The 23,826-nt window shown below is 47.6% G+C and overlaps 2 protein-coding genes across 3 annotated transcripts in view; both read right to left on the bottom strand.

Annotated features, from left to right (window-relative positions):
• The window catches only part of Lgmn (legumain), a 37,180-nt gene that overhangs the window by 3,490 nt on the left and 9,864 nt on the right, over positions 1-23,826 (bottom strand). Inside the window, exons 2-11 of the mRNA XM_052185214.1 lie at positions 20,457-20,628; positions 9,685-9,782; positions 8,545-8,626; positions 6,892-6,977; positions 6,198-6,273; positions 5,389-5,451; positions 4,600-4,666; positions 2,964-3,082; positions 2,740-2,829; positions 973-1,173 (exon numbers count right to left, since the gene is read on the bottom strand). Coding sequence (XP_052041174.1) covers positions 973-1,173; positions 2,740-2,829; positions 2,964-3,082; positions 4,600-4,666; positions 5,389-5,451; positions 6,198-6,273; positions 6,892-6,977; positions 8,545-8,626; positions 9,685-9,782; positions 20,457-20,600 — 1,026 coding nt within the window. The 5' untranslated portion in view covers positions 20,601-20,628. The remainder of the gene's footprint in view (positions 1-972; positions 1,174-2,739; positions 2,830-2,963; positions 3,083-4,599; positions 4,667-5,388; positions 5,452-6,197; positions 6,274-6,891; positions 6,978-8,544; positions 8,627-9,684; positions 9,783-20,456; positions 20,629-23,826) is intronic.
• On the bottom strand, positions 9,781-13,333 carry LOC127687016 (uncharacterized protein C2orf16-like). Of its 2 annotated transcripts, XM_052185212.1 has the most exons (4): positions 11,819-13,327; positions 11,643-11,770; positions 11,323-11,498; positions 9,781-11,258 (listed from the first exon to the last, which is right to left on the bottom strand). In XM_052185212.1, exons 1-4 carry the CDS (start codon positions 12,074-12,076, stop codon positions 10,897-10,899), a joined length of 924 nt encoding a protein of 307 aa, XP_052041172.1. In that variant the 5' UTR covers positions 12,077-13,327; the 3' UTR covers positions 9,781-10,896. The 2 variants fall into 2 exon arrangements, 1 of the variants encoding a protein (XP_052041172.1); XR_007978312.1 differs by lacking the exon at positions 9,781-11,258 and having other exon boundaries at positions 11,317-11,466; positions 11,627-11,754; positions 11,819-13,333.

Here is a 23,826-nt window from a genome sequence, read left to right as displayed (position 1 = left end):
ATCAGAAGTTCAAGGTCATCCTCAGCTAAGCAGCAAGCTGGAGAGGGCAGCCTGAGGCACACGGGATTCTACTTGGAAAAGTAAAATTAATCAAACGAGTTCTCTCTCTCTCTCTCTCTCTCTCTCTCTCTCTCTCTCTCTCTCTCTCTTAATCTCCAGGTATCCCTCAGCATCCCGTGTTGACTGGGGACAAGCATGACCACAGACTGGCTTTGTTGGCACAGATGAATGAGCATATGGCTATGTCCAGGAGGGCCCTCCTGCCAAGCTCACCGACTGTGAGGCACCGAGACAGCACCTTCAGGAAGAGCTTCAGGCTGGGACGCTCAATCAACAGAATGGTTTTTTGTTGTTTTGCTTTGCTGGGGTTTTTTGTTTGTTTGTTTTTTTGTATAGCTTTGGCAGTCATGGAACTCTGTAAACCAGGCTGGCCTCAAACTCAAGAGATCTACCTGCCTGTCTCCCAGTTCCTGAGATTAAAGGCGTGCGCCACCACAACCTGGCTTGAGACAAGGGAATGACTTTTTGTACACTGAAGGAAAAAAAAAAAAAGATTGACAGGTGACTAGTAAGTCAAGAAGCAGAGAGATAGGGTGCCTTAAAGGGACCACCCGCAGGCCAGAGCTTCTCAGCAGGATTCCAGGAAGCCAGGCCTCTAAGCCTTTCCTTCCTGCTGCTAACGAGGTCAAAGTTAAAGAGGTCAAAGTTAAAGAGGTCAAAGTTAAAGAGGTCAAAGTTAAAGAGGTCAACGTTAGGAGGAAGAGCAAAGACTGTTCTTTGCTCTCATTTCCAAGAGCACAGAGGCTATACTCCTTTCTGTATGTGTTTTTATACCAGGACGGACGGACAGACGGACGGACACACACACACACACACACACACACACACACACACACACACACACGCACACGCGCGCGCATTTAATCTAGAATGGCCTGGCCTCTGGTAAGAGTCCCTTTGGCCACTACTTACATCCAGAAGCTGCTGGATCTGCCCAACGAGACTCTGGGACTCCTTCAGGTCGTTGGTTCTCAGCAGCTTCCTTTTCAGGATGGTCAGGGGCACCTCAGGGCTGGGGGTGAGGTCCAGGCGTGTGACTGGAGGCAGAGAGATGGGGGAACTGGCTCTGTGCTTCATTCCCTGAAACTGCATCACCTTCATGGTAGAGATGGACTGAAGAGGGGAGAGAGAATACAGATTCAACAGGTTTGCTGAGAAAACCGAGTGTGTCAGGCCCTCCGTGGGAGAGTCATGGTTCCCCGCCTAGCTTTCAACACTCTGAAGGGCCCCAGTCACCTGAAAACATGTGATCAACTGAGGCAGTAGGCAAGATGACACACGTGTGACTGAAATCCACCATTGAAGAACTTCAAAATTACCCAGCGTGCTTTGCAGCAAAGAGCTCCTTCACAAGCAAAACCCACTTGCAGATCCACAGGCAGTTTGTTTTAACTTTGACAACCCTGGATGTGCACAGCCCTGCTCCCCTGTCCGTCCCCAAGGACCAGCAGGAAGCAGGTTTCAAGCATCTGTCCAGGCTGCCTGTGAAATCTGGGTCCCATGAGATTGGCAGAGCTAGGGCCACAGACCAGGCTGACACACAACCTCTGGCTCTAACAAGATGCATGCAGGTGCCAGGCTGTGTCTGCTTGCACAGGTCAAGACAGACCCAACCCACAGGGAAAGAAATGAGTTATGAGTTCTTGTTCTCAGAGCAAGCAACATCAGTGCAAAACTCTGAAATTAAGACCAAAAATCAAATATAAAAATAGCAAGTTCCAAAAAGAACCGTAACTCACACACAGAGAGACAAAGAAACAGAGAGACAGAGACAGGCAGACAGACTAGAAATAGATCAGCACCTGTACTAAGAACAGGAAGCTAAAGACAGCCACACGGTAGAGCGGGACATCCCTAAGTCACCTGTCTGGTTTTCACCATGCCCTGTTCTCTCCTACGCCCATGTCAAAACAACCTACGGACATGCTGTGGCTATCGCACTGCTGACAGGGTTGACGGGCTCAGAGGCACTCAGGCCATGATCTGCAGGATGTGTTAAAGAGAGCCGGGCTTTCTGATCTCGGTTTTCTCCTAGAATGCCTGAGCTTGCACGGAAGAACAGATCTCAGCTGGCAAGTTCTTAGGCCTGGGAAATGGCAGATTGTTAGTTCCCTTTGCAGGGTTTTCAGCTGAGTTGCGTATCCCAGCACCTTCCCACCAAAAGCTCAAGTTTACAAAGCCAGGGAGCAAGGCCTCAGAACCACTATCTGACCATGCTGGAACAACTTCTAGCCAATGAGGAAAACTAATGACCTGCAATTTGGCACGAGACAGATCCCTGGAGAAGGCACGGGGCAGGGTTCAGTGGACAGTCTTTAAAACAGAATGTATGCTTTCGGCCTCCACAGCCTCTTGCTGTGCGACCAGCCCTTGCTCAGTGCTTCCCCCACACACCCTTCTCTGGTGCACCTGTCTACTTTGCATGTGTGGGTTCTGACAAGTGAGGAAAAACAGGGGTTCAGAGAGCTCACCCTAATATCCAGATCTGAAAGTGCAAGCCTAGTAGGTCTAGTTCTTAAGCCTGAGACCCTGGGACAGAGTGGCTGTCCATTATGAGGCAGAGCCGATCGGAGACCATCCCCCACTGGAATCCCATTTCTCTTCATCAAGAAACAAAGTTTTGAATGAGTCTGCCTGGGGTTTCAGGCCTGAGGAGTAAGAGAGAGAGGCTCCACTCACTTTATTCCCATACTGCATGACGTGGCTGGTGTTGGTGTGGGACTTGACCAGGTGGTACTGCTTGTGAAGTGTCTCTTTGGTCAGATCCTCCTGCAAGAAAAGAAACAGGGATGCCCTTAGAGGACCAGAGCCTGAGAGCTACACCGTAGCAGGCTAACCCTGGCAAAGGTCTTTCTTTGGAGGGTCAGAGCCTGAGGGTTGGCTGGCCCTGACAAGGGCCTTACCACATCAGAGTCTTCCATCCAGTTGACGCTGTACCAGTCACCCAGGTAAGTGCTCCTCTCCTCGTCATAGTAGCAGGCATAAGATGACTCCTTGGGGTTGGCCGCAGTAGTTGCATAAACTACAGAGGATTAAAGGTCTCTTTGAGTCAGTCATGTTTTGCTCCTGGCTTTGGACTACTCTTGAGACTGGGGTCCCTCCTTTTCCCCTGGTGACATCAAAACTGCTACTGCACTCAGTACAGAGAGAGTATGGCCTTGTCCATTAAGAACAGAGTGAGTTCCAGGATAGCCAGGGCTATACAGAGAAACCCTGTCTCAAACAAAACAACACGAACAATAACTCAGGGGGAAGGATTGTGGGAGGGGGTGACCAACCTGGAAGCAGTGAGTGGGATGTAAATGAGTAAGTGAAAAAAGGAACAATAACTCCAGGCTAGAGAGATGGCTCAGGGGTTAAGGGCACTGACTGCTCTTCCAGAGGTCCTGAGTTCAAATCCCAGCAACCACACGTTGGCTCACAACCATCTGTAATGGGATCCGATGCCCTCTTCTGGTGTGTCTGAAGACAGCTGCAGTGTACTCATATACATAAAATGAATAAATAATTCTTTAAAAAAAAAAAGACCAGTAACTCTCTCAAACATGGAAGGAAACTGACACGTAAGGAGCTCCTGTTGCCGCTGTGAGCAAACACTCACGTGCCTGTGTGCTTGCTTAGAACACAGACAACCCCTGGCAAATGTGGAAACGTGAAGAACATTGGCCCAAGTTGGTTTCTAGGGAGACGTTAACATTTATTTGCAAAACACTTGAGATGGAGGCCAGGAGTACAGCAGACCGACTGACAAGCAGCTGGGAGCGAGGCCTGCAGAACAGGTAAACTCGAGCGTGGTGGTGGTGGTGGTGGTGGTGGTGGTGGTGGTGGTGGTGGTTGTGCATGCCTGTAATCCCTGCACTCAGGAGGCAGAGGGGAAATCAGAGCTCAGACGCATCCTCAGTTACATAGCAAGGTGGAAATCAGCCTGAACAGCATGAGAGTCTGTCTGCTGAGAACCACCCAGGGACCTTTACAGTATCTGCATATTGTGCAGGCTCTGTCATTATGCTCAGGTTCAAGACCCAGGCCACCTACCTGCCTGAGATCAGAGAGAGTGGGTGCTGACACCTGAACAGAGCTGGTTCAGTTTGGGCAGCCATTGTAAAACTTTCATATAGGCTCTCCTTGATACACTGTTGGGTTGGTTGGGGTTTTTTGAGGGGGGAGAGTAGGGGATTATCGTTGCTTTTTTATTTTTATTTTTATTGTGTATGAGTGTTTGCCTTTCTGTGTCCCTTGAACCCTGGAAGAGGACATCGGTTGCCCTGAAACTGGAGTTACAGGAGGTTATGTGCCTCCATGTAGCACTCGGGAACCAAACCCAGGTCTTCTACAAGAGCGGCTTGGCTCCACTAAGCCAGGTCTCCAGGCCCCCACAGGGTCTTTATTCCTCATAAATACTTGTGGAATAGAAGCCAGACCTGGTCACAGACTCCACCCGCCTATCAAGCAGCCCTCAGTGGCCCTGCGCAGGTGTAGCACTTGGTCTCAAAAGGGCAGTATCCCGTGACAACCAACCTCAGACGGTTCAATACCTACCATTGATGTCATCGGGCAGATGGTTCATCATGGAGCCGGACTCGCAGGCTTCAATGTAGAACACCATCTGCAAAGCATCCAGGACAGGGGAGCTTTCAGCCCTCTGCCCCTGCCTGCCCCTGGGCTGTCATGCCTTCCATCCCTGCCCACTATCCTGCACTGGATTTGGGGAGTCGCTGTTGCTGTTCAGAGGCTATGGCCAAAGGCCGTAGAAGTCATTTGACAAGAAGTAATCCTGTTCCTTCACTTATGGAATAAAAGGATCTAAGTTAGCAGAACCCACAGAAGACTCAAGTAGTACAGTGCTGCAGAGACTGGTTCTGGTGTCTGATAGAGAGCCGCTCCAGAGAGCCACGCCCCAAGGCAGCCATCTCTCTGCACTGACATCACATATACCCCACCTGCCCTATACAGTTGCCTCCGAGGGTAAAGAGAGGAGAATGCCAAAGCGCACAGAATAAGGTAGTGGATGTTCTTTCCCAATTATCCCAAACTCGGGAAGATTCTGGGACAGCAGTCCTCGCAAGTGCTCCCTGTACCCGTAGCAGCTGATTCACAGCCCCTCCCAACACCTTCAGGATCCAAGCTGGGGGTGAGGCCCACACTGCTGTGACAAGCTCTCTTAAGAGGTAAACAGTGAATCCTGGGACACCACTGGTCAATGCTGACCAGGGGGAACGCTATCCAGAAAGCCCAGCAGCCTGTGCAAGGGCCAGCAATGTGGGTGTGGTCTTCACCCCTGCAGCCTAGGCTCCTCCCTCCCCCCAGAGGCTCAGGAACTGATGTTACCTTCTGGTACATTTTGTGTTCATACATGTAGCGAATAGTCTTATTCAGGTCCTTGACATGAAGCTGAAAGGTAAGAATGTGGACATTCAGACAGACCAGCATCCAAGAGAAACTGCCAACACCTTATAGAGTCCTTTTCCCAGTGAGCAGTAAAATCTAGATGCCATCTTGGCCACTCCATCCACCCATTGAAAAACAAGAGAAGACGCTTCCATGCACAGCTGTGTCCTGGGCATCCAGAGACTTTGGTGGACTGTCTGTGCATCCTGTGTACTCTGGCTGACACTGTGGCATAGGGAGAAACAGCTGCAACCCTGTCCCCCACTTTACCACAGCGCTGATACCAACCCTACAGAAGCATCAGGAAACACAGGATAGGTTTAATCTCAACACACAGGCCTTGTTTTCTATTTTCCTTTAAATTTTAAAGATAAATAAAACTGTCCTTTTTGTTTATCTTTAAAAGATTAAGAAAGGGGCAATGAGATGGCTCAGCAGGTAAAAGAGCTTGTTGCCAAAGCCTGCGGACTTGAGTTCAATCCCCGGGACCAGCAGGATGGAGGAGGAAAACCAACTCCCGAAAATTGCCCCCAGACCTCCACACATGGGACGCAGCACATGTGAAATGTACACACGAGCACAAAATATGAATGTAAAATCAATTTTTAATGTTAGGAAAACTTGCTGTGTCCACAGCAAGTGGCACAGCACTTGGCTAACATACACAGGCCCTGCTGCACTCAGCCTCCAGCATCAAACAGCAATGGTGACAACACAAACCTACAAACGAGACGGTAAGCAGAACTCACATCATCATTAGGAAATGCCAGGAGTCCAGTAGCTCCATGGTCGGTGAAGTAAACAAACACATGATCGCGGGGACCGCTGTCAAGAGAGGACAGAAGCGGGTGAGCCAGAGACGTCACAGCGTCCCACTCCTGATTCCCAGTCCACATCACTGAAGAAAGGCCTTCATCAAAAAGTTAAAAAATTTGAGCAAGGCGTGGTAGCTCACATCTTTAATCCCAATATTTGGGAAGCAGAGGCAGGTGGATCTCTTGAGTCTGAGGCCAGCCTGATCTATATGGGAAGTTCCAAGCCAACCAGGACTATTGTGAGACCCAAAACCACAGAAACGGGAACACGCACGTACTGGGGGCTCTAACACCTCATAAAAGTGTTACCTAAAGAAATACTGAGCTCGGTGAGGAGGTTGGGCGTGGTAACATTTGATTATAAATAAATACTGGGGGGTGTACTAGGAAGAGGCAGGCAGACAGTGGGGAAAGAGGCCTAGGAAGGTAGCTTAGTGGGACACCCAGGAACTCACGAGGGACCCTGGCTCACAGGCATATGTGGCACAGAAACAGACAAGCCACAGCACCGGCCCTGTGAGACCTGTCCCAGGTCAGGACAAAGCTGCCCACTCTAATGTCAGGAGCAAAGAGCAACGTCTGTTTAAATTCTCTGTGTGAGGCCACAGACCCACGAAGCACAGGGTACCTCTTCAAGACTTTTCCGGACCCCTTGCCCTTCACAGCCTCTGCATCGCCTCTCAGCACGGCGAGGAAATTCTCCGGAGTCACATCCTATGAGAAATCGGGAGTCAAAGCCAGAGGCAGTTGTTACCTTGGAGCTGACCTTACAAAGAAGGCGACAGGCCCAGGGCAGTTTCCACCTCAAAAGCAAACTCTCCCATCCAAGGCTGAGCTGATGTTCACAGTTCACAGGACACCGAGCCTGTGAACTGTGAAAGTCCCCTCTTGTCTGGGGTGGGCGGCAACTCAGCAAGCCTTCCATTCTGTCTCCCTCGCTATGGAATGAGGGGACACCCCCCCCAAAGATTCTACCAGCATGGGAAGAAAAGACTTCCTCAGGGAGAGAGCAAAGGGTTAGGGCCTCGGTTTGCCTCCAGCCTGCTACCTCAAAGCCTGAGTTCCAAGGACACTCAATCGTCAAAAGCAATGCAAATAAATAGGAAGAGGAAAAATCACCCCAATTTACCACCTAGGCTTTAAACATGTCCCCATAGACTAGTGGTTCTCAGCCTTCCTAATGCTGCGACACTTAAGAGTTCCTCATGCTGTGATGACCCCCCAACCATAAAATTACTTCACAGTTGTAATTTTGCTACTATTATGAATGGTAGTAAAAGTATCTGATATGTAGGATATCTGATATGAGACTCCTGTGGGCTGGTGACCCACTGGTTGAGAACACCTGCTATAGCTCTATACAGAAAAAAAATTATGTTTCATTGTATATATATTAAATTCCCACTTGAATTTAAGAGACATAAAGTGAAACAAAACTCAAAGAAATGTTGAGCTTTGGGTCAGTGTTTCTTTGCCTCCTGAGATATCCTTAGGAAGTTAAGAAAAAGATATTAAAAAGACCATAAATGTCCATTTGCACAGTATCCATAAACTGTGAGGAAATTAACCATTTTGGGAGGAATGTATTAGAATATTAATCAGTTTTTCAAAACTTATCTTCAGGAAAATCCTGATATACTTTGTGCTAGGTGTGGGCTGAAAAAGCACAGGTTGTCACTGAAGGAAATATATTTTCATGCTTCATACATAAGGTGAAGACTAGAGTCTCCGCATAAGTAAACTATAACACTTCACAGGTTTTGAACACTTTCCCTGTTTTTTTCTGTTTGCTTCTGAAGCTCTAACGGAATTAGAAACAGTAACACCTTTAATCCCAGCACTTGGGAGGTAGAGGCAGGCAGATTTCTAAGTTCAAGGCCAGACTAGTCTAGAGAGTGAATTTCAGGACAGCCAGGGCTACGCAGAGAAACCCTGTTTCGGAAAAAAACAAAACAAAACAAAGAAACAAACAAAAGAAACAGTAGCACGATCCCCTTGCTGGTGAAGAGGCAAGATTGCATGAGTCCAGTAATTTAAGGCTAGTTTGTTACCCCACCCCCCAAAAAAAGAAAAAAGACTTTATATCTCAAAAATCAAAACTAAAAACTAAGGCTGAGGATACGGCTCTGTGGTAGAATACATGACTAGACCATGCAAAGCCCTGGTTGCAGCCCCAGCCCCATGTCCCTGAGAAAATCTCTCCCCATCTGTTTCTCAAGCATAAATAAGGGGTGGGGCTATATCAACAAAAGCTGCTGGCTTCAGGTGGGAACACCCTCACCTCTCCGGTGTAATCCTTCAGGACTCCCTCGTACACATCTGTGCCATTAGGTCGGTTGATCACAACACCTGGAGTAGGATTTCTGAAAGTTAAAAAGACAAAGTAACACAAAAAATGTGTCTCCCTTCCAATCTCAACATCATATGAACAAATTGCAGCTCTGCTCTTTAAAGACACATCCTGTCGCTTAGCTAGGCACCAATGCACATGGTCTGGGCAGCTGGGGATCTCAGGAACCAACTGGACCCCAAGTGTCCCAGGTGGGATCTGAGAGGAATGGAGATCTTAAAATCCAGGAGAGGAACCAAAGGGGAGGTGTCCTGCCACCTCCTAAGGAACCAGAGAATCTTGGGGCAAGACCAGGAATGTAAACGCTGTTCTCAAGAAACAGCAGGACACTGGAGGACACTGGGCGGTGGTGGCGGTTTAATCCCAGCACGCCTTTGATCCCAGCACTTGGGAGGTGGAGGCAGGTGGAGTTGAGGCCAGCCTGGTCTACAGAGTGAGTTCCAGGACAGCCAGGGCTACACAGAGAAATCCTGTCTCGAAAAAACTAAAAGAGAGAGAGAGAGAGAGCAGGACATGAAGCAAAACTGAAGCCAAGGCTCAGGCATCACCTGTATCTAGGAGGGACTCTGCTCTGTGAGCGCCCAGGTGCGATCTCACTACAGGGCGGGTTCCTCTTGGAAGAGCTGGGAAGCCAGGAATTTCTTGGTTTAGAGCCACACCCATCACTCTGGGTTCCGGAGAACTTGGGAGAGTGTGCCAGAGAATCATATGTAACATTAAACACAAGCCAGAAAGGAACACAGCAGGTGGTCCTGGCAGTCTAGAACCTTCTACAGGCAGGCACCTCTGCTCAGGGGTTCCGACAGGCTCCCAACTCCAGGGTGCAGCACTGCACAGCAGGAAGGCCCTGCTTCCAGGCTCTCAGAGTACCCCACCCGGCTCATCTCCCTTCCTGCCATTCCACCCAGGGTACCCTAAGACACGCTCAACACATGACAACCCTGTGGCTTTTCACCAGGGGCCACTCCTGTTCCCAAAGTGGCCCACTGCCCTAGGGCAGCATGGTAAACCTCAGTATGGCAGTGTTTTAAATTCGGACTCCCGGCCATGTTCAAAGCGCTCCCCACTTACTCCTCAGAGTTGGCGATGTCGTCATACATCATCACTATGATCTGCTCATCAGGAATTCCGTTCCGATGGATGATCTGGTAGGCGTGGCATGCGTCTGCCTAGAAGAAAGGGTTTCATCAGCTTTTAGATCTCACCAGGAGGAGGCCCATTTGGGGGCACAATCTATCTTACAGAAGACTCGCTGGGATTCAATCATTCCCCCTTTTAAAATATTAGTTTTTATTACTTACCTGATAATAAGGTAGTGCTATGAAGCACATGTGTGTAAACACTCAGGCACAGGTGTGCATACACATAGGCTCATGTGTATACACACACACACACACACACATACACACACACTTACACCTGTAAGTTTAACAAGAGCCCTTCAAAGTCCTAAACAATTTGTTTTCCTATTTCAGAGCACACAAAAGTATAAAAGCACCAAGTCAGGTCTCAAACAGAACTGCCCCAAAAGGATGAAGCTGCGGATTCACAGCTTCTGATTTCTCACTGACAGTCACTGTGCAGACACGGAAGTGAAGTCCAACCCAGGAGCAAGTTTTGTGATACATTCCTGTGAACCTCAGCTTTCTGGACCTATGTATACGCAGGAGGAAGGTGTTCGAGACCAAGCTGCACTACACAGCAAGTTTAAAGTCAGCCTGGGTTCCTAAAACTATCTCAAAAAATTAAAATAAAACATAATTCAGGAATTAGAATAAGAAATGTGGGGGCTGGAGAGATGGCTCAGCAGTTAAGAGCACTAACTGCTCTTCCAGAGGTCCTGAGTTCAATTCCCAGCAGCCACATGGTGGTTCACAACCATCCGTAATGAGATCTGATGCCCTCTTCTGGTGTGTCTGAAGAGAGTGACAGTGTACTTATTTATAATAAATTAATAAATCTTTTAAAAAAAAAAAGAATGAGACACATGCTGTTTTGATGATGATAATAGTTAGGAATAATTTTTATATTTCATATATTATGATGTTATTTGTTAATAATACTAAAATTATTGTTATTACTAGAAATGTATTTCAAATGTACTTTGGTAGAGTGCTTGTCTGGCATGCTAACAGTGGCGTTCAAGCATACCACTGCACCACTGGGTGTGGCGGGGCTTCCTTGCATTTGTCTCCAGATTTGGGGAGGTAAAGGCAGGGAAGGAGCTCAGAGTCATCCTTAGCCACATACTGAGTTTGAAACCAGGCTAGGCAACATGTGATCCTATCTATATATAAAAAAAAAATTACAAAAAAAGACCATTGTAATAATCTGAAACAAAAGAAGGCAATCAAGGGGACCAGAAAGTATCCCTGCTGCAATTCTTGGACCACATATTCCTTGTTTCGGATGACGCACACCACACTCTGCAGAGCATCCGTTTAGGTCAGGGGGGAACACGCTGCCTAAATTTCTGCTAACAGTGTCATTCCAAGAATACAGAGAGACGTGTGTGGCCAGCACTGACATCATGTCTATATGCAGCCACTGCACAGGGCACCCCAGACAGCACATGAGGTGACTAAGAAAATAATAAAGTGCCCAGCATGCCAGGCTTTTGCCTGCAGATGCTCGTTCTGATGGGTCTGTGTTCTGATGGACCCGTGTTCTGATGGGTCTGTGTTCTGATGGGTCTGTGTTCTGATGGACCTGTGTTCTGATGGGTCTGTGTTCTGATGGGCCTGTGTTCTGATGGGTCTGTGTTCTGATGGACCTGTGTTCTGATGGACCTGTGTTCTGATGGGCCTGTGTTCTGATGGACCTGTGTTCTGATGGGCCTGTGTTCTGATGGGCCTGTGTTCTGATAGACCTGTGTTCTGATGGACCTGTGTTCTGATAGGTCTGTGTTCTGATGGACCTGTGTTCTGATGGACCTGTGTTCAGATGGACCTGTGTTCTGATGGGTCTGTGTTCTGATGGGTCTGTGTTCTGATGGGTCTGTGTTCTGATGGACCTGTGTTCTGATGGACCTGTGTTCTGATGGGCCTGTGTTCTGATGGGCCTGTGTTCTGATGGACCTGTGTTCTGATGGGCCTGTGTTCTGATGGGCCTGTGTTCTGATGGACCTGTGTTCTGATGGACCTGTATTCTGATGGGTCTGTGTTCTGATGGGTCTGTGTTCTGATGGACCTGTGTTCTGATGGACCTGTGTTCTGATGGACCTGTGTTCTGATGGACCTGTGTTCTGATGGACCTGTGTTCTGATGGGCCTGTGTTCTGATGGGCCTGTGTTCTGATGGGCCTGTGTTCTGATGGACCTTTGTTCTGATGGACCTGTGTTCTGATGAACCTGTGTTCTGATGAACCTGTGTTCTGATGGACCTGTGTTCTGATGGGTCTGTGTTCTGATGGGTCTGTGTTCTGATGGATCTGTGTGACTGACAAATACTTGTTCAGCATCCATCTACTGCGACTGTATGCAAAGTGTGGGCCCAGCACACAGGAGCTGCCAGATAAAAGAACAGCTAAGTGTGAAACCAAGCGCGGCCACCTTCAGTTTGCCCTGCTCTGCTCGCTGGGCACCTGATCTCATCAGTCTTCTGTCCTCAAGTGTCAAAGGTCACGACCCTCACTCATCTCCCAGTTGGGGAGAGAACAGCTCAGGGACAGAGAGACAAGCCCTCTGACTACAGATCTCCATAGTCCTCATGCAAGGGCAGAGAGAGACCACCAAGTCTGCTGAGACCTGAAGAGATCACGAAGGGCTAAAAACCTAAACAGAAACTAAACAGAACTGTCATCAGTCAGCACCTAGACAGTCATGCAGGATCTGAGAATCGCACTGTTCAGAAATTCTGTCCAGTATTTCCATAAACTAAGGCAGCTATCATGCCTAAGCAATCAATCTTAGGGAACCAGAGTCACATTATAAAGTCTGCCCTTAACCAACTCATGCTGGTGTGGAACACAGCCATATGCGTGTGAACTGTGACAGTGCTTAAATCCTCATCTCTGTAAAACAATGAGAACCATCCAAGGTCAACTGTGGTACGTGAATAATACCTCCCCAAGTTTCTAATGCCTAGACCCTATGAGAACGCCACCCCCTATACCAATTCCTAGCATTGTGTAAAACCGGACTGTGCGGTGCACACCCGTAACCCCAGCAATAGGGAGGTAGAGGCGAGAAGATCAGAAGTTGAAGGTTCTCTTCAGCTGGTGAGTCCAGGCCAGCCTGGGCTGTCTTTTATGAAGGATCAGAAAGGGTAAGTTATGCAAGAGACAGGATGGAGACTGGCGGTTGCTCAGAGCTACATTAGGGGGACCACTCGGGACACACGGGGTGATGGTGTTCTGGTGCTGGCTCCTGGGAAGGCTTGCACACTTCATAAATTACTAAAACACCCAGAGTTGTGAGTCTGAAATGGGATAGGATAGCACAGAAATAATGTGTTGGTCAAGGTAGAGGCTTTAAGAGGCACAGAGATGGGGGCTGGATAGATAGATAGTTAAGAGCCCTGACTGCTCTTCCAAAGGTTCTGAGTTCAAATCCCAGTAACCACATGGTGGCTCACAACCATCCTTACTGAGATCTGATGCCCTCTTCTGGGTTGTCTGAAGACAGCTACAGGGTACTTAACATATAAGTAAATAAATCTTGGGGGCTAGAGCGGGTGGGGCCGAGCATGTAGGGTCACAGAGAGAAGAAAAGGTGTCTGTGTACTTACAATACTTACAGTGTGCTTACAAATAATAAATAAATAAATAAATAAATAAATAAATAAATAAATTTTTAAAATACAATTAAATTTAAAAAAAAAGAGAGAGAGACACAGAGATGATATATTCTGTGTTGGTGCACAGCAGAGCTGCCTCAGGTCCTCAGGACCACCCTGCAGAGGTGCTCACTCCACAAGGGTTTAAACCCAGGCCTCCTGCCCCGTGCCCCATGCCCCCACCCCTATACTCTGTCATTGCCAAGTGAATCGGGGAGCTCTGTGTGGGGTCCTCAGAAGTACTCAGATGCCTCCACATACATTCGTCACTTCAGAGGGCTCTGCACTGAGTTAATATGAAGTACAGTGGCATTCAAGGAGCTCAGAGGACGTAGAAACAGCACAACAGATGTCTTCCCCTCAGCAAGGCCACAGGAGGTGATGCTGGGTTAGGCATGACCACCTCCACGCAGGCCACAGCCTCTGCAGAGAGCAGAGACTGCTGTGACTCAGCTGATCTCAAAGCTGGCGCTGGGAGTGGGCCAGGCTCACTGGGGAATCCTGTGACCGGATACTGGCACCTCTCCCCGACAATGTCTCACGTACAGTGGACATCCCCCACCACCACCAGCTGTAAGCATCAGCGACAGGGAGCTTATACAGAAGGCCAAAGACAGCTGCTGCGCTGTGTTTAGTAACAGGGAAAGGCTTTCCAGCCGGGAATGCATCCCTCACAGGTGCATGAGCCACTCCCCTCCTGACCCGCATCCTGCACCCCCAACCTCTCTCCACCCAAGCACAGTATTGGGGAGACGCTGAGCTAGGGTTCTGCAGTGTCTGGCTCAAATCCAAAGGGAGAGGCTGAGGTTTAAAGGGAGCTGGTGTCATTTGTTCCCCCTACACTGCAGATTAAGTAGGGAACGGCAACCACACCAGAGGTTCTGAGCAAGACCTAGGACCCTACGGACCGTCCAGCTACCCCCAAACACGCCCACCTTCATCACTGTTGGGCCAGCATCCCAGTCCCACCCAGCACTCCCCAGTCCTCCCTCTCTGGCATGTTCTCTTCAAAGGATATTTTGTTTCAAGCCCAAGCAGTCAACCTTTGCACCTTTGAAAATGACTAACTTCAAAGACACTGGCCTAAATGTCTAAAGGGCAGACTGTCCAGCCCACACTGTCTGCTGCACCCGCATCCTGCCGCCTCCACCTCCGCAACTCCCTGCAGCCTGGCTGCTGTCCCAACCGGCTTCCATTTTGCCTTCCTGGACTCCAAATGTGCAAGGACTCCTAGCCCTTCCTGGAAAACTTTGCTGACTTGCCTTGAGGCAGACTGCAGTGGTGGAGCCCAGTGTGTGAGAATAGGGAGAGGGTAAACAGGAGTTCCCAGGGTTGGGATGTCCCACTCCCATTAGTAGATAGGAGCCAACTCAACTCTTCTATCAGAAAACTCGTAGTCCAGTATGGTGGCACACACCTTTAATCCCAGCACCGGGAAGCAGAGGCAGGTGGATCTCTATGACTTTGAGACCAGCCTGGTCCACAGTGAGTTCCAAGACAGTCAGGGCTATATAAAGAGACTCTGTATCTATCCAAGTGAGCTGTGCGTGTGCGCATGCATGCATGCATGCATGCATACACACACACACACACACAATCTGTTTATTACAGTCTCACTATGTAACTCCAGCTAACCTGGAAATCACTATGTAGACTGGGCTAACCTCAAACTCATAATCCACCTGCCTCTGCCTCTGCCTCTCAAGCACTGGGATTAAAGGCGTGCATTACCACAATGGCCTCCGTCAAATTTCAGTTGCCTGGTTCAGTCAACATGAAGAAACGGAGGCTTTGCCCCTATCACAGCTCACAGTGTGCTCACTCACACTCTCCCCACCACGCCCATCCCAGTCTCTCTGAATCATGTGACAGACACACTTGCATAATCTGCTGGGAGCTTCTCTGAGTCAGACCTAGAAATTCCTTCCCTCTCCAGGAACTGCTGTTAACCTAAGCATGTGATGCGAAGGCCCCCCACTGACTCCCAGGAAAAGGCTCACACTCGAGAAAGAGAGAGAAAAAGACAGGCAAATAGCCTCTCTTTCCTCTACAGAATTTTTGTCTGGATGTGACACCTGTGAAGGGCCCAGAGTAATTCCTGGCATCGGTCTGCTGCCCCCACCTAACTGCATGTCCTCAAGCCTTACATTCTCTTCACTCGCCCTAAAACTTCTGGCCTGCATGAGCCCCATAAAGGTTGAGATAGGACTGAGTCCAGCATGGCCTTGGTAGGGACAGAATAACGTGGCTCCTGCCTTGGGACAGCTCAGGCCTCCAGGAGAGATGGCTTGTTTGTACAATAATGTACATATTTTCTCGGTCCACGGAGAAATGTCCTCCCTGTTAACATTAATGACTCCATGATAATCAGACACAGCAGGAGTCCAGGAGGCAAAGGGGTGGCTAGTGTCTCAGCAAAACGGTGAATGCTGGGGCCTTCAGGACGGCGCTCAAGGCTGTGGAAAAGAACTCTGAAAACATGAGTTCCAAAATATATAACTTCTCAACTATGCAAAAATATAAGGATGCAATATGAATTGTATAAGGAGCTTCAAAGATCTAAAGGGGCAGAGGCAACTGCACTATGAACCAGCTTGTCAGGAAGATACAAAGACAGGCAGATACAAGGGCATGCAGAAAGACAGTGGGGCCCAACCAGCTATCTTATCGTTTGCTGTGTCTTCCTAAGAGTCAAGAGACTAGAGCCATGGAATGTTTAACCACGATGGTCCAGAGGGAACCTGGAATAACTGAATTGATATGTAAATTAAAAACTGGGCTTTGTTCTGCACAAGATGAGCTAACAGAAAGTGGTGGCGGTTCTCTCTCTCTCTCTCTCTCTCTCTCTCTCTCTCTCTTTTCCCCAGCAACAGCTGAGCTGTCTGGAGATCTCTGGAGAACAAACACAGCTCTTCAAGAAAATCCACAAAGAACCAACTCAGCTCTTTTAGAATTTTTTTCTGACAGGATTTCTGAAATCCCAAGAATTAGAGAGCTGAGCAGCTGTTTCAGAATGTTGTCTAGCACCTATCCAAAGAAAGCTTTCTGAAGAGCGACCACAGATCTTTATGAATTTTTATTTTTCTGGCTTTCTGATTTTGATTGGAAAACCCAAGAATTACTTTCAGAATTTTTCTAACAGGATTTTTGACTTGGTCAGAAGACCTATCAGCTATCCAGCGAGCTTTTAGAATTTTTACTAGAAGAGAGAAAGCTGTGTCAAGCAGAAAGCTAGCTGTGTCAACCAGAGATTTTTAGAATAGAAGAAAACCATGAATAAAATTGCTTTTGGTATATTTCTGACTTTGGTGGTCCTTTCCTCATTGTTTGCATGCCCCTGACCCTAAAAGCCTGGAGCTACGGTAACCATTTCGTGACAGCCAGTACTTATCAGGAAATAGGACCTCAAAATTGAAAACACAGGTTTGAGACAAATGGCCTGAGTTTAACTGGCCAACCTAGGACTCTCCACACTTGCTATTTAAAACACTGAGGAAGGCGCTGGAGAGATGGCTCAGCAGTGAAGAGCACTGACTGCTCTTCCAAAGCTCCTGAGTTCAAATCCCAGTAACCATCTGCAACCCTCTTCTGGGGTGTCTGAAAACAGCTACAGTGTACTTACATATAATAATAAATACATCTTAAAAAAACAAAACAAAACACTGAGGAGATGCCAGACATGGTGGTCTGCACACCTTTAGTCCTAGCAGAGGCAGGAGGATCTCTGTGAGTTTGAGGCCAGCCTGATGTATCAATCCTGAGGAACCTCGTGCCTCTATAAGAAGATCCAGTTAAAACCTGCACAGGATCAGAGGAGAATTCTTGAATGATTTAGCCTCCAGGTAATGTTTAGCCGACTTATTTTCTTAAGTTGGTTGAATACAAACCAAGTGGCTGCTGAGCCTGCATCCTTGCTGCCTGTGGTTTATGCTTAACTTATCTTTTCACTCAAAGGAAAAGCAATCAGCCATGATAACAGCTCTTAATCAGGCCAAATTTCCTTTCTGGCCAGCACACAGAGGCCATTTGAGATGAGTCAGAACTTTACCTAAGCCAACCCTTGATGACACGGAAACCAAGCACACCGACACTCAGGTTGGGTTTGGGGTTGGGGTTAGGGTTGGGGTTGGGGTTAGGGTTGGGGGTTGGGGTTAGGGTTGGACAGAGCTCCATCTGTGCCAACCTCCCAACAGCTGGCCACTGGTTGTTCAGCAGCCAAACACAGGTACCATGGATAATCTAAACTGACACACCCTGGGACTCACGTACTGGATTTCAATGACTTAGTATCAAAAAAAAGGATATAGAGGCCAGCAAGATGGCTCTACTGATAAAGACACTTGCTACCCAGTCTGACAACCTGAGTTTGATCCCTGGGACCCACATGGTCGATTGTGGGAATCAATACCTGCAAGTTTATCCTCTGACCTCCACACACGTGCCACAAGAGGCTTGTGCCCACACATATACACACATTCATGCATACATAAATAAATGTAATGAAACTTTTTATTAAAGGATACAGGCTGTCTCAATGATAATTTTAACATTAATTACATGATGAATTGATATTCATTTGTACATCCGGTTTAAATAAGATGTCAAAATTAATTTCCTATATATTTTTCTGTTTATATATTTGCAAATAGGTATATATTTATATTGTTGATAGTGTATGTGTGTGTTTACATTGTGTATGGGGATGTATTTCTATTGTGTATAAGTGTGTGTATATTTATATTGTGTATAGGGGAGTGTGTGTGTGTGTGTGTGTGTGTGTGTGTGTGTGAATGTGGAGGCAAAAGAATAGTCTGGGGTGTTGTTCCTTGGGTGCTATGAAGGTTTGAATAAGAATGGCCCCCATTAGCCTGCAGTGGTGGCACATGCCTTTAATCCCAGCACTTGGGAGGCAGAGGCAGGCAGACTTCTGAGTTAGAGGCCAGCCTGGTCTACAAAGTGAGTTCTAGGACAGCCAGCCAGAGCTACACAGAGAAACCCTGTCTCATGTATTTGCAAGTCTGGTCCCCAGTCGGTGACCTACTTGGACACAGATTAGGAGCTATGGCCTTCTTGGAGGTATGTCACTAGGGGTGAGCTCTCAGGTTTCAAAAGCCCACACTGGGCCCAACATCTCTCGACCAAGCTACCTGACACAATAATGAACTAATCCCAATGAAATGCTTTCTTTTTAAAGAGTTGCTTTGATCCTGTCTCTTCCCAGCAACTGAGCAGTGGCTAAGACAGGTGCTATTCACTTTATTCCGATTTGTGTATATGCATGCCTGCGTGTGTATATGCACATTTCCCAAGTCCAGGATGAACATGGGATCCCCTGGAGCTGGAGTGACAGGAAGCTATGAGCTGCTTGATGTGGAAGCAGAGACCCAAACCCAGGTCCTCCAGAAGAACAGCAAGTACTGTTAACCACTGACCCACCTCTCCCGTCTGGCCCAAAGACATGTTCTCACTAGCCAGGAGGTTATCAGACAGACCAGGCTAGCTGCCCAGTGTGTCCAGGAATCCAGCTATTTCCATGTTCCTTACAAAGAACTGGGATTCAAGCTTATGACATTATTCCTTGGTGTCTTTCTAGGTGTTGAACTCAGGTCCTCGCGCACAGCAGGCCTTTAACTGAACAGACTATCTCCGAGGCCCCTCCCACATAGTCTGAGCTTTTTCAAATGTGTCCGCTAGAAATTTTTCCATGACTCATACAGCTCTTACTGGACTGGGTGGCTCTCAAGCCAGCTGGCTAGGTCTGGATCCTATCCCACGCCCTCCTCGTGCTGCCTACACAACTCCGCCACACTGGGCAAACCGCTGGCTTCCTCAGACCTCCATCCAAATACTGGGGATAAAGAAGGATTAAGAACAGGTCCAGCTCCACACAGCCCAACGGTGAGGATTAAAGGCTCTGAAGGCTCTGGGGGAGAGTCTGCAATATGATCCTGTAACAATCTATATACCTAGCATGAAAAATTAACCTTTTAACTAGCTCTGTTCTATAGACCAGGCTGGCTTCAAACTCAAGCAATCTGTCTGCCTCTGCCTCCAAGTGCTGGGACTCAAAGTGTGTGCCACCATGTCCCACTAAATCAACTTTTTAAATGACAGTCTTATCACTCTCATGGATGTTAGCCTTTTAAATACAGTGTGCTGTGCAACCATGACCAATTTCTAATTCTAGAACATTCGCACTACCTGCGGATCTAATTCCATGAGCAGTTAACTCCCCAGACTCTCCTCTGCCCAGGTCCTGCTTCCCTGTAGATTTTCCTAATCTGAAGTGCCATTTAGTGGATTTATTATTAACTGTTTGGTCTTTGTGGCTTGTTTCTTAGCACGTGCTTACGGTTTGTTCATATTGAAGCAAGTGTAATTACTCCATCCTTTCAGTGGCCAAATCATGTTTCCTTCTACATGCTGGATAATGTGAGTAAGGCTGATCTTACTCACAGCACAGAGATCTTACACAGGCATGTTTTCATTCTTTTTGGGGTCCACACCTTGGGGTAGGATCTTTGGGTTGCAAGACTTGCTATTTCACCTTCCCCAGAACTGCTGCTTCCCCAAGGCGACCCCTTCCTCCCAGCAGGAGGCTGTCTTGTCAACCACCATTCTCTCTCACTTCCACAAGCTGATTTGCAGGAAACACCTGGAGGGATGAGGTAATGTGGAGGACAGAGGTGTGGAGGGCAGAGGGGTCAGGAGTGCCTTCCCCAGAGCTTCAGCCCTGCTTGCCTCTCACCATATGACCTCTGTTAAGTCACCTCCTCTCTCCAGCCCTCGGTGTCCTGTCTATAACATGAAGGTGCTAGTCCAAGGGCTCTCAGCTAGTAATCTTGAGCCCCCAAGATGTGCGATGATATCAAAATGCATTTTGAGTCTTGAGTTGTGACCGGCAGGCAAGTGACGCTGCAACCACTTTGGATACGGTGCAGACCCCAAAAAGGGATTAGTGCCTGGTTCTAAAGACCACCATTGCAGTAAGGTACGGAAATCCCACATTAGACTAAAGCAAAACCATCTTCCAAAACGGCCACGCCATTCTGTAGGTGGGTTTCTTACCTGGTGTCGGTAGTTATACCAGCCATTGGAGCCCGCCACAATCACCACCCAGTGCTTGCCACCATCCTCAGGATCGTCCACGCCGACGGCAACAACACCAGCACCCAGCACCAGGCTGAGAAGCACAGACACCTTCCAGATCATTCTGCACCCCAGTGTCCACTACAGAAGACTGAAGAGAAAAGCACAGGCAGTTTAAAAAGGGTCAAGAACTTCCGGAGATAACATCGCATCACCTGGTGTCAGGAGGACTGGCCGCTTGGCCCAGAGGAATGTGCTGAGGGTAACAACTAAGATAAATTTAAAAAAAAATCCTCTAGGACCTTTGGTCACTGCTGGGGACGGGCAGTTCTGTTCCTATTCCTAAACGTACCTACAAGAGCCAGATGTGTTCACTACCAACCAATACCCAGAAAGCACTTAGAACTTTCCAAGTTCCTACCACAACTCAGAATGCAGATGGCATCCCACCACTCCCTGAACTGTTGGTGCAAAAACACACATTCCTAGTTGTTTGTGGAAAAATGTACAAAGCAGACATATAAATATAACAGGAGCTTTCTGTTGGGTAGTAGATGGAACAGGTCAATCTCCTAAACTGTCCCTTTTTATTACAATAAATACTTATTACTATAAAATATATTTACATTTCTTTTATTTTTTTAAACTTATTTATTTTGTATGTGTTCTCTGCCTACAAGTATGCCTGCATGCAGATGGGCATCTGGTCCTATTACAGATGGTTGTGAGCTGCCATGTGGGTGCTGGGAATTGAACTCAGAATCTCTAAAAGAGCAGCCAGTGCTCTTAGCCACTGAACCATCTCCCTAGCCTGTATTTCCATTTTTTTAAAGTTATTCATGGGCAGTAAGGTATATACTGCCATGCAGAGGGCAGCTTTAGGGACTTGGCTCTTCCCTGCCACTTTAAACTCAAGACGACTGGCTTAGCAGTAGCATCTCTGCTCACGGAGCTATCTCAACAGCTCCAATGCAGATTACTTTTAAAGTATAAATATTCAGTACACGAACAAGAGTGTGAACTCAAGTTCCCAAGAAGGAGCACAGGGAGAGGAGGGAGGGAAGGAGAGAGAAAGGGGGAAGGAAGGAGAGGGAAAGGGGGGAGGGAAGGAGAGGGAAGGGGGGGAGGGAAGGAGAGATAAGGGGGGAGGGAAGGAGAGGGAAAGGGGGAAGGAAGGAGAGAGAAAGGGGTTTGGGGGAGGGAGACATGAGTTAAAGATTCTACACAGCGGAAAGATTGGGCTTCAAGATTATGGAGTTAAAATGTTGCAGACTAGAGCCAAATACCTTAAGATATTTTTACCCCTTTGAAAGTCACTCATTGTTCTTTGCCATGTCTAATTGGACATCCTTGGGACTATCCAAACCTTACAACGTAGCCCTTAGCAGACTACTAGAGTCCACCAATCCAAAAGCCAAGGGAGTCATCAGTCAGCATCTGAACCCTATAGCTGCGATGCGATGCCCTCTGTGCAGTCTGTGGTCCCCTCTTCCACTACAAAGGAAAAATCCTTTGATTTATGACGTTTTTCTGGTTTTGTTCCTAATGAAAACCACATGCAACCACTTCAGCATAGGTGTTTGTGTTCCCTAGGCCATGGTCATTCACATTTGGCTCCAGAATAAACTCATATTCCCCCTGAAGTGAGAGCCGTGTTTCTGGGTCACCGGTAGAGATGACAATTTATGCCTCAGTGTGAGCCACCTGGATAAGCTCTAATCAAACTTTTAATTCCTTGTCTGGCACTTAACAAGCACATGTGTCCGTGTACCAGGTGGAGCAAACACTTTCACAAATGGGTAAGGTTAAGAGTAGGTACTGCTTATTACAGAGGACCTGCACCCAGTTCCCAGCATCCACGTTGGGTAGCTCACAACTGCCCTTAATTCCATCCAGCTGAGGCGGGGAGGATGTCCCAGCTCCACAGACACCTACACACACACACACACACACACACACACACCTAATAATAAAAGTAAATATCTTGCAGAGCAGCAGTGGTGCACACCCTTAATCCCAGCATCCGGGAAGCAGAGGCAGGCTGATCTCTATGAGTTCAAGGCCAGCCCAGTCTATGTATCAAGTTCCAGGTCAGCCAAGGCTACACAGAGAAACCCTGTCTCAAGAACCCTAAATAAATAAATAAATAAATAAATAAATAAATAAATAAATAAATGTTTCATCTTTTAAAAAGAGAGGCTTGGCCAGGCAGTGGTGGCATACACCTTTAACCCCAGCACTTGGGAGGCAGAGGCAGGCGGATTTCTGAGTTTGAGGCCAGCCTGGTCTACAGAGTGAGTTCCAGGACAGTCAGGGCTATACAGAGAAACCCTGTCGCAAAAAACCAAAAAATTAAAAATTTAACAAAAAAAAAAAAGGGGGGGGGCTGGAGAGATGGCTCAGTGGTTAAGAGCACTGACTGTTCTTCTATGGTCCCCACTACCACTGAGGTAGTAGAGGTCCTGAGTTCAATTCTCAGCAACCACATGGTGGTTCACAACCATCTGTAATGGGATCTGACACCCTCTTCTGGTATATCTGAGGAGAGCAACAGTGTACTCATATACATAAAATAAATAAATCTTTAAAAAAAAAAAAGAAAAGAAAGAAAAAGAAAGAAAATAAGGAAGGGAGGAAGGGTAGAGGAAAGTATGAAGTGACAGATGCACTGTTTCTGGAGACTTATCCTTGTCCCTGTGTTTTCTGGACTCCCGGCCTATTAGTTTCTGTTCCATAGTTCCACATCTCAAGACCTTATGCTTAAGGAAGTATCCAACCTATATTGTACTTTAATGTCAAAACTTGTTTTGTATTGCTTTGTGACAAATGTCTTGATGTGTTTTCCAGGTTTGTCTCCAACAACTGGCAAGCAATCTTCCCACCTCAGCTTCCAGAGTACCTGAGACTACAGGCATGTGCCAACAAACCTGCTAATGCCAAACTTGAAAACCCTTTTTACCACACAAGGTAGTAATAAGGCCATATGCTAGCAACCATATGTTGTGACATTAGCCTCTCCCTGTGTCCTGACTCTGGTGTTCTGAAATGACGCACCCAGGCCTGTGACCCTGTGATAAGAAGTGCAGAGGACTCAGCAGGAAGGAGCCTGTAGGGCTGGTTCTGCCTGGCTTCTGCTCTCATGAAAACAAGCAGCAGCTAGGGCATGGTCTGTCTCTAAGATGAAGAACCCCATCCTCTGGCCTAACCGTCCAATGAGAGAGAGAAGGGAAAGAAGCCAGGCCACCTAAGCTGGTGTCTCTAGTGAGGACACATCATGCATCCGCTCACAAGGGCATGTCTTTAGGTAGAGACTGCATCTCTAAAGCAGTCCTGGGTACACAGAGGCTGC

Source organism: Apodemus sylvaticus, chromosome 6, assembly GCF_947179515.1.
Source record: "Apodemus sylvaticus chromosome 6, mApoSyl1.1, whole genome shotgun sequence".
Classification (NCBI taxonomy): Eukaryota; Metazoa; Chordata; class Mammalia; order Rodentia; family Muridae; genus Apodemus; species Apodemus sylvaticus.
The sequence above is the reverse complement of the archived record's forward strand: the minus strand, read 5'-3'. Positions and strand labels throughout refer to the sequence as shown.

What these genes read in the sequence shown, in the direction of transcription:
- LOC127687016 (XM_052185212.1), bottom strand. Translation starts at nt 12,076, where the DNA reads ATGGATGCTGAACAAGTATTTGTCAGTCACACAGATCCATCAGAACAC. An exon ending in ACAGGCCCATCAGAACACAG is followed by an intron (nt 11,499 to 11,642) that starts GTCCATCAGAAC and finishes ATCAGAACACAG; the next exon opens with GTCCATCAGAACACAGGTCT. An exon ending in ACAGACCCATCAGAACACAG is followed by an intron (nt 11,259 to 11,322) that starts GTCCATCAGAAC and finishes ATCAGAACACAG; the next exon opens with ACCCATCAGAACGAGCATCT.